This window comes from Neodiprion virginianus, chromosome 3 (assembly GCF_021901495.1).
Source record: "Neodiprion virginianus isolate iyNeoVirg1 chromosome 3, iyNeoVirg1.1, whole genome shotgun sequence".
NCBI lineage: Eukaryota > Metazoa > Arthropoda > Insecta > Hymenoptera > Diprionidae > Neodiprion > Neodiprion virginianus.
In genome coordinates this window covers 11,608,670-11,622,897 of record NC_060879.1, presented here as the reverse complement: position 1 = coordinate 11,622,897, position 14,228 = coordinate 11,608,670, and the positions used below count along the sequence as shown (strand labels likewise).

Below are 14,228 nucleotides of genomic sequence, written 5' to 3'. Positions count from 1 at the left end.
ATATTTCGACTATACTCATTGAATTATTCAAGTAAAAGTTGATAAATAATTAGTTTTCATTCCATAGGCTTTCAGTTATTGATTTGCATCTTTGGTGCGTAGACAATTTTGATCAGTAATCTTAATTTTGGAAACTATAAATAACAGCTATTGGGTGTTGGAGTGTCAGCTATTGAGATACTTACATTAAGTTATTGATAAGAAATTAAGAATGTGCTACAAAATGTGATAGATAGCAAATATATAAGTAGAAGTTTCTAATATCTTTATACCTACAATTCAGAATGTAGGATATAAATCTGTCTGTGTTACCTCGTTCGATAATTATTATTACATATTTCTAGAAAAAAATGTTGATATTATAAAGCGAAAAAATATATTATGTATTCCTATGTTTATTGAGTTTCAATACTGTCAAATATCACTCCTGAAAATAAGAAATCTGAAGAATTATTGTGGCGCCATTAAGAAATTTAAAGAATTATTGTGGTGCCATCTAAAGAAATATTCGTCTGATAGGTTGGCAACGCTGCTCGTCATAACGCTTTTTGTGCGCGAAGCGAGAGGCCACAGCTCAGCACGTGGGAAGTATTTTGAGGTTAACAATGGGAAGAAAGAGGAATCGTTCACCTTCGTTGAAGAAGTTGAACGCTCAGTTGAAGGAGGTCCAAGAGCATATTGCTAAAAAGTTAAAGGAAGATGGGCTACAGCCCGACGACAGGGTGAATAAAAATGCGGATTTAATCAACGAATTACTCGAGGCTACACCGCCGTCTCCGCCGCCGAGAAAGGAGGACGTTGAGACAGATTCAGCAGGTAGGTCAAGTGGTCAGAGGCACGTTTGTTCAGAGGCATGGTTGCTCGGAAAAGCGATGAGTTTACACGAGAGGTAAAACAGATCGCACATATGGACGACGAGCTCACACGAGAGGTGAGACATGTCGGACATTTCTACTAGGTTTATGCAGAGACCTCGGTGTCGAAAATGTATAACCTAGAAATCTTGCCCTTCTAGATTCGCAAGAAGACGACAGAGAAGCGTCGGACGATCTAGAGGAGGACAAAGAGAACGATGACTCGACTAATCAAGCGGGCACAGACGAACCGCCGACTGAAGAATAGGGATGGTAAAATCGATTCCGATTCTACCCGAGAATCGATTCTGTGGTCAAAAAACTCGATTCTTTAGATTCGATTCCCAGTTATCAGAATCGATCTAGAATCGATTCTTAGCGATCGATTCTATAATTTATTTTAAAACCTGAGTAATGACACTATAGCATCAATATTGAATGAAAAATGGTCCAAAGTATATATCATTATGAAAATATTTTAAATTTAGCGCTCTCTGTGCGCTCGCATCGTTTTCTGACCCTCCTTATTTTTTTTTCTTTTTTTTTTTTTAACCAATCATCTTACAAATATGTATGTTTTTATGACATATATAGTTCATTTTCTTTTTATTTTCACATGGAGATAGCGCCTTCTATATTAAGATAGATATATGCAAATTAGTTGTAATATGTAAAATGGCGCCTAGTCCGGTATGGATTTATTTTACAAAAATTGATAAGGGGAATAACGTAAAGTGCAATGAATGTAATAAAAATTTAACTTATAAAAATAGTACTTCGGCTCTAATTAAACATTTAAAAAAAGTTCATAACATTGAACTACCTAATTCGTCGAATGAATCAAAAAAAATAAAAATATCTGAACAAGACAGTGACAGTGACACAAGCTCGGTTTTCCAATCTAAAAAGGTAATTCTAAATGTTTTTTATTATTTTCTGTCTTCTTTTCCATCACGAATAAAATTTTGCATCTACTTATTGATAATTTACTTTAAATTATTTATAGGTTAATTTGAGTGGTACATCAAATGAGCTAGTCCGAAGTACTTCCTCATCATCTTCAGGTTTGGATCTTAATGAAAAACCTATTTATGAAGGTCCTCTTAACCGATGCTTGAACAATGCAATTTCATTTTCAGGTAATGAATTTATTTATATACAAACTATTCTTATAAACAACTGAGTTTTGACTTAATATAAAATTTAAGTTCATGAATATAAATATGCATGTGTATGTTTGTATGTGTATTCACAGAAGGTGGGTACAGAAATAATGACGTCACAAATGCATTAATGTACATGATTGCTGTCGATAATCTCCCTTTGTGTACACCGGAAAAACCAGGCTTCAGAATGTTCGTTCAAAAATTACAGCCACTTTATAAACCGCCCTGTGAGCCCACAATAACAAAACGAATGACAGCGAAGTATGAAGAGATTAAAATTAAAGTGAAAACTGAACTCCGAGAAGCCGATTCAGTTTGCTTAACAACTGATATTTGGACGCACAAAAATACGATGCGTAGCTATCTTGGACTAACTGTTCATTATCTAAAAGGTAAATTTAGGTGATTATGTGCTAATTGATATTGATTTTTAAAAATGATTTTGTTTGGCTTATACGTGTATAAATTAAAATATCAATTTTAGTTATAATATTAATATTATTATACTAACCAATTGAAAATTAATTTTCAAATAGTAATATAGTATAACTTATAAAATAATTTTATTTATTTTATTCTATTATAATTATATTTTTTTATTTTTTTGTTCAAAAGCATACGAAATGAAATCGTATGAGCTTGGTGCCTATTATCTACAGGATAGGAAAACTATTGCTATTCTTCGGATGAAGTTAAGAGACATTTGCAATGAGTGTGATATTCATGACGATAAAATAAGTACAGTCGTTTCTGATGGCGGAGCAAACATCAAAGGTGCTATCAAAGAAGAATTCGGAGAGTCTAAACATATTTCATGCTTCGGTCACGCCATAAATAATATTGGTCAAAAACTAATAGAAGTTGATACATCTAAGCCCGCGTCTGAATTAAGTGATGATAATATTCATCATTTACTCGATGATGAAAGTGATACTGAGGAGTTTTTTTGTGAAGATTCCCAAAATTCGTCAGTGAGAAATCTTATAATGAAAGTTAAGAAGATCGTCAAGTTTTTCCGCTGCAGTGAAATTGCGTCTCGTGAGCTAGAAATTTTGCAAGAGCAGTCTGGGTGCAAGTCAGCGTTAAAATTAGTTCAAGAAGTCAGGACCCGGTGGAATTCATGTTATGAAATGGTAGAACGGTTTATTAATCTGGCTGAACATGTCAATTGTGCACTTTTGAAAGTTCATCGAGACAAAAGTTCAAGGTCGAAACCTCCTGAAATTTTAACAGCCGAAGAGCTTGATGCTCTGATTGAAATACGAGACATCTTGAAGCCGTTATGGCATGTAACTCACGAAGTCAGCGCTGACAAGGAAGTGACATTAAGTAAATGTATCCCATTAATTACTGGATTGAAGAGAGTAAGTAAATTTTTCTTCACCTTTTAATGCGTCGTTATTTAAAAGCCATGTTTTCAATATTAAAATTTATTTTATATAAATTTCTGTAACTCGCTCAATATTTGTTAGTAATACCCTGTTAATTTTATAATTTGCACATTCATAACTTATGTTATTTACGGTTAGAATAGTTTAATTAGCGACATTGAAATTTAAACCGAGAATCAAATATAGCAATGTTTTATTTCATCTAAAAATGTATTATTACTTCATTATAAAAATCTAATTTTAATAGTACGTTTATCGTGAATTTTTAGATTATTCTACAAGTAAATTGGAAAATTTTTAACCGCCATTATAACAAAGTTCTACGATTAAAATTCTCTATTAACAAGTTTTATATTTTTTTTCTTTCAGGGAACCGACAGACTTTGTCCTGTGACATCAATTGGAATACAAATGAAGAAAAACCTAGTCGCTGAAATAAAACAAAAGTTCTCAAATATAGAGTCGGTAAAAGTGTATTCGATTGCTACTCTTTTAGATCCACGATATAAAAAAATAGTTTTTCAAAGTATTCAAAATTCAGCACGCGCTGTGACTACTGTGGGTATGTTTCCAACATAATGCGTTTCAATACTTAAATTTGCAGAAAAACAAATCAATGTGCTTTATTAGGATTCTTCAATCGGATTTCCTCCAATTTAATATTTGAGAAAGATTTTATTTTCATTTGTATATGATTTTAATATGGTATTGGAATTTTGTCTGTATAGGTGAAATTTTGAAAAAAGAAATCAAGTCATCGAAAACTCTTGCGATTACCTGCGAAAATAATCTCACAGATCATCAACTATCTTCAGGTGGTAATGATCTGTGGGATTTTTTAGACGACGCTGTGCAACACAACATACAAGTCGCTGACAGCGATGAAGCAGGCGGTCTGCCTATCGAACTTTGGCAGTTTTTGAATCGGTCTACAGTAGACCGAAAAACTAATCCAAACCCGATTGCAACTTGGCAATCGTACGAATTTGATTACCCCCATTTATCCCCTATTGCTAGAAAATATTTAAGTATTGTTGCAACATCAACTCCGTGTGAGCGGTTATTTTCACACTCAGGTTTGATTGTTAATCAGCTGAGAAATAGATTGTCACCGCATCATTTAAATATGTTGGTTTTCTTGAGATCTATCGAAAAAAATGTATGGTTTTCAAAATAATATTTTTAATTAATTATTTGAGAGAAATACTAGTCTTATTAATGTTTTCAAATGTTACTTTTTTAATAAAATATAATATTTTATAAATTTACATTTTATTGTACCTTTAACCTTATTTTACAAGTTTTATTTAAAAAAAAAAAAATTTATAAAATTTTAATTGAAAAAAAGAAAAATCTTACTCAGAATCGATTCTTTAAAAGAATCGATTCTTGAAATTGATTAATCGATTCTGAGAATCGAAATCTCGGAAAAAAGAATCGAAATCGAGAATCGATTCTTCAGCTCATGTTTCCATCCCTACTGAAGAATTCGCGGAATTAGACAGCGAGACGCTGCAGCTCTTGAGTGACGACGAGGAGTCGGACAAAGGCAAGAAATTTAGTTTGCATCCTAAGTTAGCCAGTACTTGGCAGAAAATTTTGTCGGAAGGATTAAAGAAAGAGAAAAAGATGGCACTGCTGGACAGATACCCGAGAACGGGAAATTGCCCCTTCCAGACGCCTAAGCTTAATGTTGAGATTGAAGCGAGTATTAAGGAAGCCAGCCTAAAAAGAGATAAATTTTTTGCGGCTGATTTGGACCTGTGTGGCTCTAGTCTATCAGCTTTGGGATCTGGAATCTCCATGATACTCAATGGCTCGACACAAGAAATCGATACCAAGGAATTGTTGACGAGACTAATTGAGTCAGGCAAATTAATGTGCGAGTTGCACAATCAATTAATGAAGGCAAGAAAAGCCTTTCTCTATCCATGCGTCGACAAGAAAGCTCGACAGATCTTAGATAAGACACAGTATGGAGAATTTTTATTCGGTCCCGATTTATCACAGAAGATTAAGACTGCCAAGGGAGTAGAAAAATTGGGCTTGTCATTAAAGCAACCAACGGCAGAGAAAAAGCCGACATTCCAAGCGTCGTCATCTTTAAACTGGCGAGGCCCGTCTGCACGAGGCCGAGGCAAGGCGGGTTTCAGGCGCTTCCAGAGAAACTCCGTCCAGTACGGATCGCAAGGATTCCCCGCCAGCCGAACCGTCAACAGAACAACCAGACGCAACAGAACCCGACCAGCGCGAACTTCAAGAAGTAGAAGCGGTAGGTCGTATTGGTAAGTGGTAAGTACAAGTACTGTCGCCTGGTGTTCAAAATTTAAACTAGCGAAAACGGGTCAGCTGTCATATGGATATTGCTCAACATATTGATAATGTAAACTTTAATTTACAATTATTGAGTTTTTTTTATTGTTAGCTAAGAAACAAACTAAAATTAAAATGGAAAGTGTTGTTGATGATTCGGGTGTACGTTTTTCTCCGAGGGAAACAAAAAGTAAAGCTTTTTGCAGTGTGTATGGATGTAAGAGTAAAGCTTGTAGGGATTCAGATGTCAGATTTCATCTTTTTCCTAAAAAAAACAATTTCATAAAAATTATAAATACGTTCGGTGAAGAAGAAAAAGTAGACTGCCGAAAAATGTGGCAAATTGTGTTAAAAATTGGTAAAAATGTTACCGATAACATGCAAGTTTGTTATTTGCATTTTAAACAGTCCGATTATTTTTCACCAGGTGATTATATTATATTATATTTGTTTTTTAATTATCTTAATAACTTTTTTATTTGCAATATTAACTAAGGGCATTACTTTCTTATGTAGATTTAAGCTCCAAAGGCAAACGAAGATTAAAACAAAATGCAGTTCCTTCATGTAATTTACCTTCTACAGACAAGACACCAAGATTAATCACCAACAAAAATACTGACAGAGAGACAAGAAGATTACGAAGAGATAAGAGTAGGAATGAAGTATTGCCAGCTAGTCAGCTTAGTTGTCAAGATCAGGATGTGTTAGATACTAATAACTTAGATACTAATAATTTGACAGAGGAACCGGATGACCAAGGAGAAAGTAGTTCCATCAGTTTAGTTCAAGATACACCTCTGCTTACAGAAAATGACCAAATTTTGGCTACAAAACGCCTGGTTGATATTGGTGTTCAGATTAAAAGCGGGGATTTAATCACAGATTTTTGTGATATTTTAAAAACTGAAAAAGAGCTCAACACACTAACTGGTATTATCAATTTTGATATCTTAAAAACTATTATTGACGTGGTAAAGGATGGCTTTCCTAAATATAGATTTGAAACGATGAACCTTCGAAGTAAAATAATAATGACATTCATAAAATTGAAGCATAATTTATCATATGCAATCTTGGCAGTTTTGTTTAAGTATTCATCTTTATCACAGTGTCGAAGAGTAGTCCTTAAGATAATCGATATGCTTTATGTTTGTTTGAAAGAAGGCATTCCTTTTCCGGATAAAGATGAAATTTCTAAGAATCTCCCAGTATGTTTTGATGATTTTAGAAATGTGAGAATCGTTCTAGATTGCACTGAAATATTTATCCAAAGACCAAAAAATCTATGCTGTCAACAAGCAAGTTATTCTCGGTACAAAAGTACTTACACAATAAAATTTATGACTGGAGTAACTCCTGGAGGAATAATATCATTTATTAGTGAAATGTACGGAGGAAGAGTTTCAGATGATGCGATATTTGAACAATCCAAAATATTAAATTATCTAGAAAAAGGTGAAGCAATAATGGTTGATAAAGGGTTTCGAGTTGATAAATTATGCTAGGAAAAAGATATTAAGCTTATAAGGCCTCCATTTAAGAAAGAGCAGCTTCAATTTACCAGAGAAGAATCACGATTGAACGCTAAAATAGCGAGAGCTCGTGTACACGTGGAACGTTCTAATCAACGACTCAAAGTCTTTAAAGTTTTAGGTTCGCGAATGCCAATTGGTTTAGTGAAGAAAGGCAAAGAAATTTTAACAATAATTGGTGCAGTTGTCAATTTAAGCTCTCCGATTTTGAAAGATGATAAATTTTTGTCTGAAAAGGAATAACTTTATTATAAATTAAATCTATTATTCGTAATATTACATTAAAACTATGTAATTCACCTAGAATGTTAATAATAAATGAAAACACAATTGAATATGTTGCAGGTATTTATTTAAATTTAAAAATATTTTTAAAGAACGGTTATTCACAAATAATCAACATTTAATTTTGTTTATGTTCATCTGTGCATGCATAGTGTAACATTTCATTGAAATATATTAATTTTAAAGATGTGAATAAATCGTTTACGAATTGTTTATCAAAATCTACTGTTAAAACTTTCATACTTTTATCAAACGAAGAAAATATAATAAAATCAGTTTTTTGAATATTTAAAATACCCATTCCGAACTGAATTTGGCCATAATACTTATGATTTTTTTTTAAACTCAAAATACTTTCATCTTTTGGATTTGTTTGAATGAAATTGAGTTTAGAAATAACTTCATTTACCGGTAAAGATTTACCCTCATATGGACATTTAATCTCTAACAATTTAATTGGTTTATCCTTATCGAAAATAATACCGTCAGGAGAATATCCTAACCACGGATTGTCTCTAGAAATTATTAGTCCGCATTGAAATACATTGGTAGATGGATTTAATTCTTGATATGTTTCTCGAGCAACAGGTTCAAATTTTAGACCATGTTTCATTGCTGGAGTGCTAATATTTGTCGGATAGAAATATTTCATAGACTTATTTTTCCAATTGGGTTTTAAATTTTTTCGATAAGTGTATAACTCGTAACATCGCGAGCCAGTTATTCGAAATTGACGTTCTTTCTGCCAAACACTATAAAATTTTTGAGTTTCTAAACAAATATTATAAGGATTCCCAATTAATTGCTCTAAAAGTTTCTGGCAACATTCTCTCAGTGGTCGGAAGGGTTTTTCAGAAAGATTGAGTAGGATTGATGACGAGAATGAGTGTGAAATCAAACGTTGGATAAGTTGTAAGTTCTCAGGAGGTACAGTTTCAATAGTAGGTTGTTGCAGTGGAGCATGCCTTCCAGTTCTGTGATAAATACATTCAAAAACGTGTGAAAATAAAAATTAAACACAACATGATTAGAGAGTCATAAATTTTGATGAAGTAAATGTTACATACAAGTCATGATTAGAATTGATTAAATTATTCCATCGAAATAGTAAAAAAGTTTAAATTCATCGGCAAATATATACAAAATTGATTATATTAAAAACAACAATTGTTTATATAAACAGTGAATCATAAAATTGTTTTCATGAAAATTTACTTCAACAAAATTTTCATTAAAAAAAAAATCAATCATAAATAAATTAATCATTCACGCTCGTACGCATGCTCTGACAAAGCTGATTTTAAATTTTTCGAAAAAAGTTTTTCCTTTATTGACTTCTTGACATCATCACTTAGTTCCTTGTGATTTTTCTTTATATTGAAGCAGCCGTGTTCACTCAAAGGCTTTGGATTATATTGTTCCAAACAAGCATTGCGAGGTGCACTCCAAAGACATTTCCTGTCTGTTGATGAAACCGTTTTGAAGCCAGCCAAATCATTACTAAAAAAAAATAATCAAAATATAATTAATTTGGCTTGGTAGTAGAAATTACATACCAAGAAACATTGAAAAAATATATCCCACTGTTTAAACTTACCGTGTGCAAAACACCAAAACACCAGCACTATGTTTACATGTTCCACTGTTCCCAGCTGTACAGCTGCACACTGAGGAAATAACCTTATCAGTTTTACTAATAACTGTTGTTATTTCGTGAGGATCTCCCCGAGTATTGGATGATTGTATACAATATGATAATAATTCATACTGCTCTTCATTTTTACTCAAAATTCCCGTATAAATTAAATGATTCGCATTGACAACTTGCTCGCCTTCAATAAAATTTCGGCTTCTCGTTGTAGACTCCAAATAATCCAATACTTTGCACATTGATAAAAACATTTTTTTTATTATTAATAGAACTTAGGGTAATGTCCTTTTTTAATGTTTATTATTAATAAAATTTAAGAAACGGATTTGTTTACATACAGTTTACATATGACATTAATCAGCCGACCCGTTTTCGCTAGTTCAAAATATAGTCACCAGTTGGCGTGATTGCAACTCCCACTTACCAATAGCAAGACGTTTGAAACAATTTTTAAATGCCTGGTCCGATATAACGAGTGATGCGTTTATTTTGCAATGCCTAAGAGGGTATAGAATAGAGTTTAGTTCTAAACCATTTCAAAAGAAAGCTCCGAGACGTAATTGTTTAAACAAAAAAGACGAACCCCTTTTGGGAGAAGCTATAGCAAATTTATTAAATTTGGGAGCGATTAAGAAAGTTTCGAAATCAAGTAAACAATTTGTTTCATCTTATTTTTTAGTGCCGAAAGCAAATAAGAAGATGCGATTTGTATTAAATTTGAAGAAATTAAATAGGTTCATTCCTAAAAATCATTTTAAAATGGAGGATTTTAGGACAGCTTCGAAATTAGTTTCAGAGGGATGTTTTATGGGTTCGATAGATCTAAAAGATGCTTACTTCTTAATTCCGTTGCATAAAGCAAGTCAAAAATATGTATGTTTTGAATGGAATAATGTGAGGTACGAATGGAATTATACTTCCAGTCTCGCCCTCCTGATTACATGTATACAATTTGTAGTGCCATCTCTTCTAGCTATTCTAACCACGTCTTTTAGAGTTTAAAGATTTAAATTGACCGCGTATGGTGCCTCCAGTGGAGGTGGCGGCGCCACACGGTCACTTTCGTCATAACATTTTTTCGTGCTAACAAGTAAACACGTAAGAGTTTTTTAATCAAAACATTTTAATTTATTTAACGGACAATTCAAGTTTTTATTACTTAAAAATGGGTGGACATAAGAGGAAATCTTCTGATCGAGACAAAGATTATGAAAAATTAAAAAAGCGACTGCGTGAAATGGAAAAGAAGCTGGAAAAACGCGAACAGAGGATAAACAACGACAAGGAGAATGACAATGGCGGTGCTCAGAATGGAAAGTTAGGTGAGCCGGAACAAACAAATGTCCAAGCAGCTCCCTTAAACCTGTCAAAAAATCGAAGCAAGTATTATTTAGGCAATTATTGTAAAATATATATATATATACATACATATCCGTCAAGGTTATGCGAGACATAACATAAGTACGGAAATTAAAAACAGCTGAGCTTATACGTGAGATAAGACAAAACTGAAAATATTATGGTTGAACTTACACGAGAGGTAAGACATAACCAAAATAAACTATTTTCTCTCTCTCTTTTACAGAGACTCCAGGGAGCACTGTGAACGCCACACCGAAAAATCCGGAGGAGAGAGAAACTCCAGTTATAGATTTATCAAATGAAAATGAAACTGGGGAAACATCACAAGAAACACAATCAGCCAGTGGGGTTACAGAAACTTTAAACCTGGACCCAGAGATCCTAAAAATCATCGGAGAAACTCCAGCGTCTGAGCCAGAAGGCTTAAAACTATCAAGTCATATTTCTAATCGCTGGAAAATGTGGCTCAAAACGGGACAAACTAAAGAAACTAAAGAGCTTCTACTCAAAAAATACCCCAGAAAAGGTGAATGTTCTTTAGAGGCCCCGAAGTTAAACCCTGAAATTGCTGCATCACTAAATGATGGGTCTCTTAAGAGAGATAAATACTTCTCAAACACCCAAAACTTAGCTGGCTCTGCATTATCAGCATTAAGTTTGGTCATCGATCCCTTACTCACAAAGAAACGAGAAGAAATTGACATAAAAAAGATGTTAGAAAATTTATGGGAATCTTCACAAATTTTAATTGAGTTGTACCGAGGACAGACTATAGCCAGAAAAGCTTGTATTCTGCCTAGTCTAAACAAACAAACGGCTGCACTATTGGGGAAGACTGAGACTGGTGAGCTGTTATTTGGAGACAAGTTGGGGGAAAAGATTAAGGAATCTAAGGTTATTGATAAAATAGGGACAGATATAAAATCCCAACAGTCTTCTAAGAAACCTGGAGCTCCAACGAGCCATTTAAATGTGAAGAGCCCGTCTGTTCCACGATACCAAGCTCAGGCGGGCACAAAACCAAAACCATCCAAGCCGAGTTACAATCAGAAATATTCCAGCCAATCGAAAGGTCCACAGAGTCACCACCGGGGTCAGAACAGCAAGAATCGGAGCCGATATTAATCAACGAATCTCAGGTAAATATTGCAGGAAGGCTAAGCGCATTTTTAAGCAAGTGGCGTACAATTACATCAGATCCCTTCATACTGCAAGCTATTAAGGGGTATAAAATACCCTTTAAGTCAAAACCATACCAACCGAAACCACCACTCGAGCGCAATTGGACAGATCTTGAAATTTCCGCTATAAAAGTAGAAATTCAGAGATTATTAAAATTAGGAGCAGTAGAGAAAGTTTCACCGACGGAAGACCAGTTTATATCCTCGTTCTTCTTGGTCCCAAAGCCAGATGGATCTAACAGATTTATAATTAATTTGAAAGATCTAAACGAGTTCATCGAGGTGGATCATTTTAAAATGGAAGACATGAGAACAGTTTGTAGATTACTCGCACCAGGAGTTTTTATGGGTACTATTGATCTTAAAGATGCCTATTTCTTAATGCAAGTGAATAAGTCAGATAGAAAATATCTTAGATTTGTTTTCCAAGGGGAAATCTACGAGTTCACATGTGTTCCATTCGGTCTTTGCTCAGCCCCGTTCGTATTTACGAAGGTATTAAAACCTGTTATCAATATCCTTCGAGAGGAAGGATTTTTATCCGTTGTATACCTTGATGATTTTCTCTGTATGGGGCTAGATATCAAATCTTGCTTGGCAAACTTAAGAGCGACGAAAGAATTTCTAATTTCTCTCGGTTTTATTGTAAACGAAGAAAAAAGTAATTTTAAGCCAAGCAGACGATGCAAATATTTGGGGCTGATTATTGATTCAGAGAAGTTCTGTCTACAGTTGACTGACCAGAAAAGAGAATCCATTTTAAATCAAGTAAATATTTTAATGAAGAAGCAGACATGCAAAATAAGATTTTTAGCCCAAATAATTGGGACACTCATAGCTGCTTGCCCAGCTGTTGAATATGGTATGCTACATTGTAAGCTACTTGAAAAAGCCAAAACAGAAGCTCTAACAGCAAATTATAATAATTACGAAAAAACCATGTTGTTACCAAAATATATTTCTGAAGATCTCAGATGGTGGGGGGAAAAAATCCCCATAGCTTCACGTAAAATAAGGATAGCGGATTATAAAAGAGAAATTTTCTCAGACGCTTCACTTACAGGCTGGGGAGCGTATTGTGACGGAAAGCATGCTCGAGGTTTCTGGAAACCAGAGGAAAAAAGCTTACATATTAATGATCTTGAACTACGAGCAGCTTTTTTGGCATTAAAGTGCTTTGCAACAGAGTTGAGTGATTGCGAGATTTTAATCAGAGTTGATAATTCAACAGCAAAGGCTTATATAAATAAAATGGGTGGTTCGCAATTCCTGCACTTACATCTACTGGCCAAAGAAATTTGGGACTGGTGTGAAGAACGGAGGATCTGGCTTTATGCTTCTTACATTCCATCAAGAGAAAATAAAGAAGCAGATAATCAATCTCGCGTAAAAAATATAGATACTGAATGGAGTTTAGCGGACTATGCGTTCAAACGTATCATAAAACGGTTTGGTGAACCGGCAATTGATCTATTTGCTTCACGAAATAATTCTAAATGTAGAAAATATTGCGCTTGGGAACGTGATCCGGATGCTATGGTGATAGATGCTTTTACAATTAATTGGAAAAAATATAAATTTTACGCATTTCCACCTTTCGCTTTAATAGCGCGAGTATTACAAAAAATTATTAATGATGGAGCATCTGGTGTCATTGTAATACCACTGTGGTCAACACAACCGTGGTTCCCACTGCTTGAAAACCTTATGACTTCTGATATGTTAATATTTAAACCTAATAATAATCTTCTAATTTCTCCGCTTAGCGACCAACGGTCCCATCCCATGGCGGCGACACTTACCCTGGCGGCCGTCAGATTATCAGGGAAGCGTTCTCAAGAAAAAATCTACCAGAATCATCATTAGAAATTCTGACAGCGTCTCTAGCAGAGTCTACTATTAAACAATACAATAGTGCGTTAAAGGACTGGTGGATGTTTTCAGTAGCAAAAGAACGGGACCCATTTGTCGTTGACGCAAGTTCAGTACTAGATTTTTTATCACAGAAATTCAAGGATGGCGCAGCTTACGGGACCCTCAACACTACAAGATCGGCTATATCTCCAATATCAGCAGTGGACATTACTACTGATCCTAATATTGCTCGGTTTTTCAAAGGAATTTTCAAATTGAGACCTATCAAGCCCAAATATGACTCAACATGGGATACTGAGCCAGTATTAACAAGAGCTGCAAACTTATTCCCATTAAATAAACTGTCGTTACGCCAACTAACAGAGAAACTAGTTATTTTATTGGCTCTGGGAACTGCACATAGAGTTCAAACCCTGTCATTGATTGCAATCGAAAATATTTCTCGCTATAAAAACAACGTGCAAATTAAGATCCCGGATATTATCAAGACATCACGGCCTGGAGCTTCACAACCCCTGTTAGTTTTACCTTTATTCACTGATAAGCCAGAGCTTTGTGTTGCAAATACTTTACTGGAGTATATAAAAAAGACAGAGGAGTTACGAGTAAATGAAA

At 34.3% G+C, this 14,228-nt stretch overlaps 3 protein-coding genes across 3 annotated transcripts; all 3 read left to right on the top strand.

Moving 5' to 3' along the window:
• The first annotated feature begins 5,737 nt into the window (after nucleotides 1-5,737).
• LOC124299554 (uncharacterized) lies at nucleotides 5,738-6,856 on the top strand. Its single transcript, XM_046752815.1, has 3 exons — nucleotides 5,738-5,914; nucleotides 6,241-6,747; nucleotides 6,837-6,856. Exons 1-3 carry the CDS (start codon nucleotides 5,860-5,862, stop codon nucleotides 6,854-6,856), a joined length of 582 nt encoding a protein of 193 aa, XP_046608771.1. The 5' UTR covers nucleotides 5,738-5,859.
• Nucleotides 6,857-10,298: 3,442 nt separating this feature from the next.
• LOC124299553 (uncharacterized) lies at nucleotides 10,299-10,984 on the top strand. The gene is made up of 3 exons (XM_046752814.1): nucleotides 10,299-10,517; nucleotides 10,781-10,905; nucleotides 10,964-10,984. Exons 1-3 carry the CDS (start codon nucleotides 10,361-10,363, stop codon nucleotides 10,982-10,984), a joined length of 303 nt encoding a protein of 100 aa, XP_046608770.1. The 5' UTR covers nucleotides 10,299-10,360.
• Nucleotides 10,942-13,787, top strand: LOC124301614 (uncharacterized). The gene is made up of 2 exons (XM_046756909.1): nucleotides 10,942-11,696; nucleotides 13,505-13,787. The coding sequence occupies exon 1, from the start codon at nucleotides 11,017-11,019 to the stop codon at nucleotides 11,680-11,682; it is 666 nt and encodes a 221-aa protein (XP_046612865.1). The 5' UTR covers nucleotides 10,942-11,016; the 3' UTR covers nucleotides 11,683-11,696; nucleotides 13,505-13,787.
• Nucleotides 13,788-14,228: the final 441 nt, after the last annotated feature.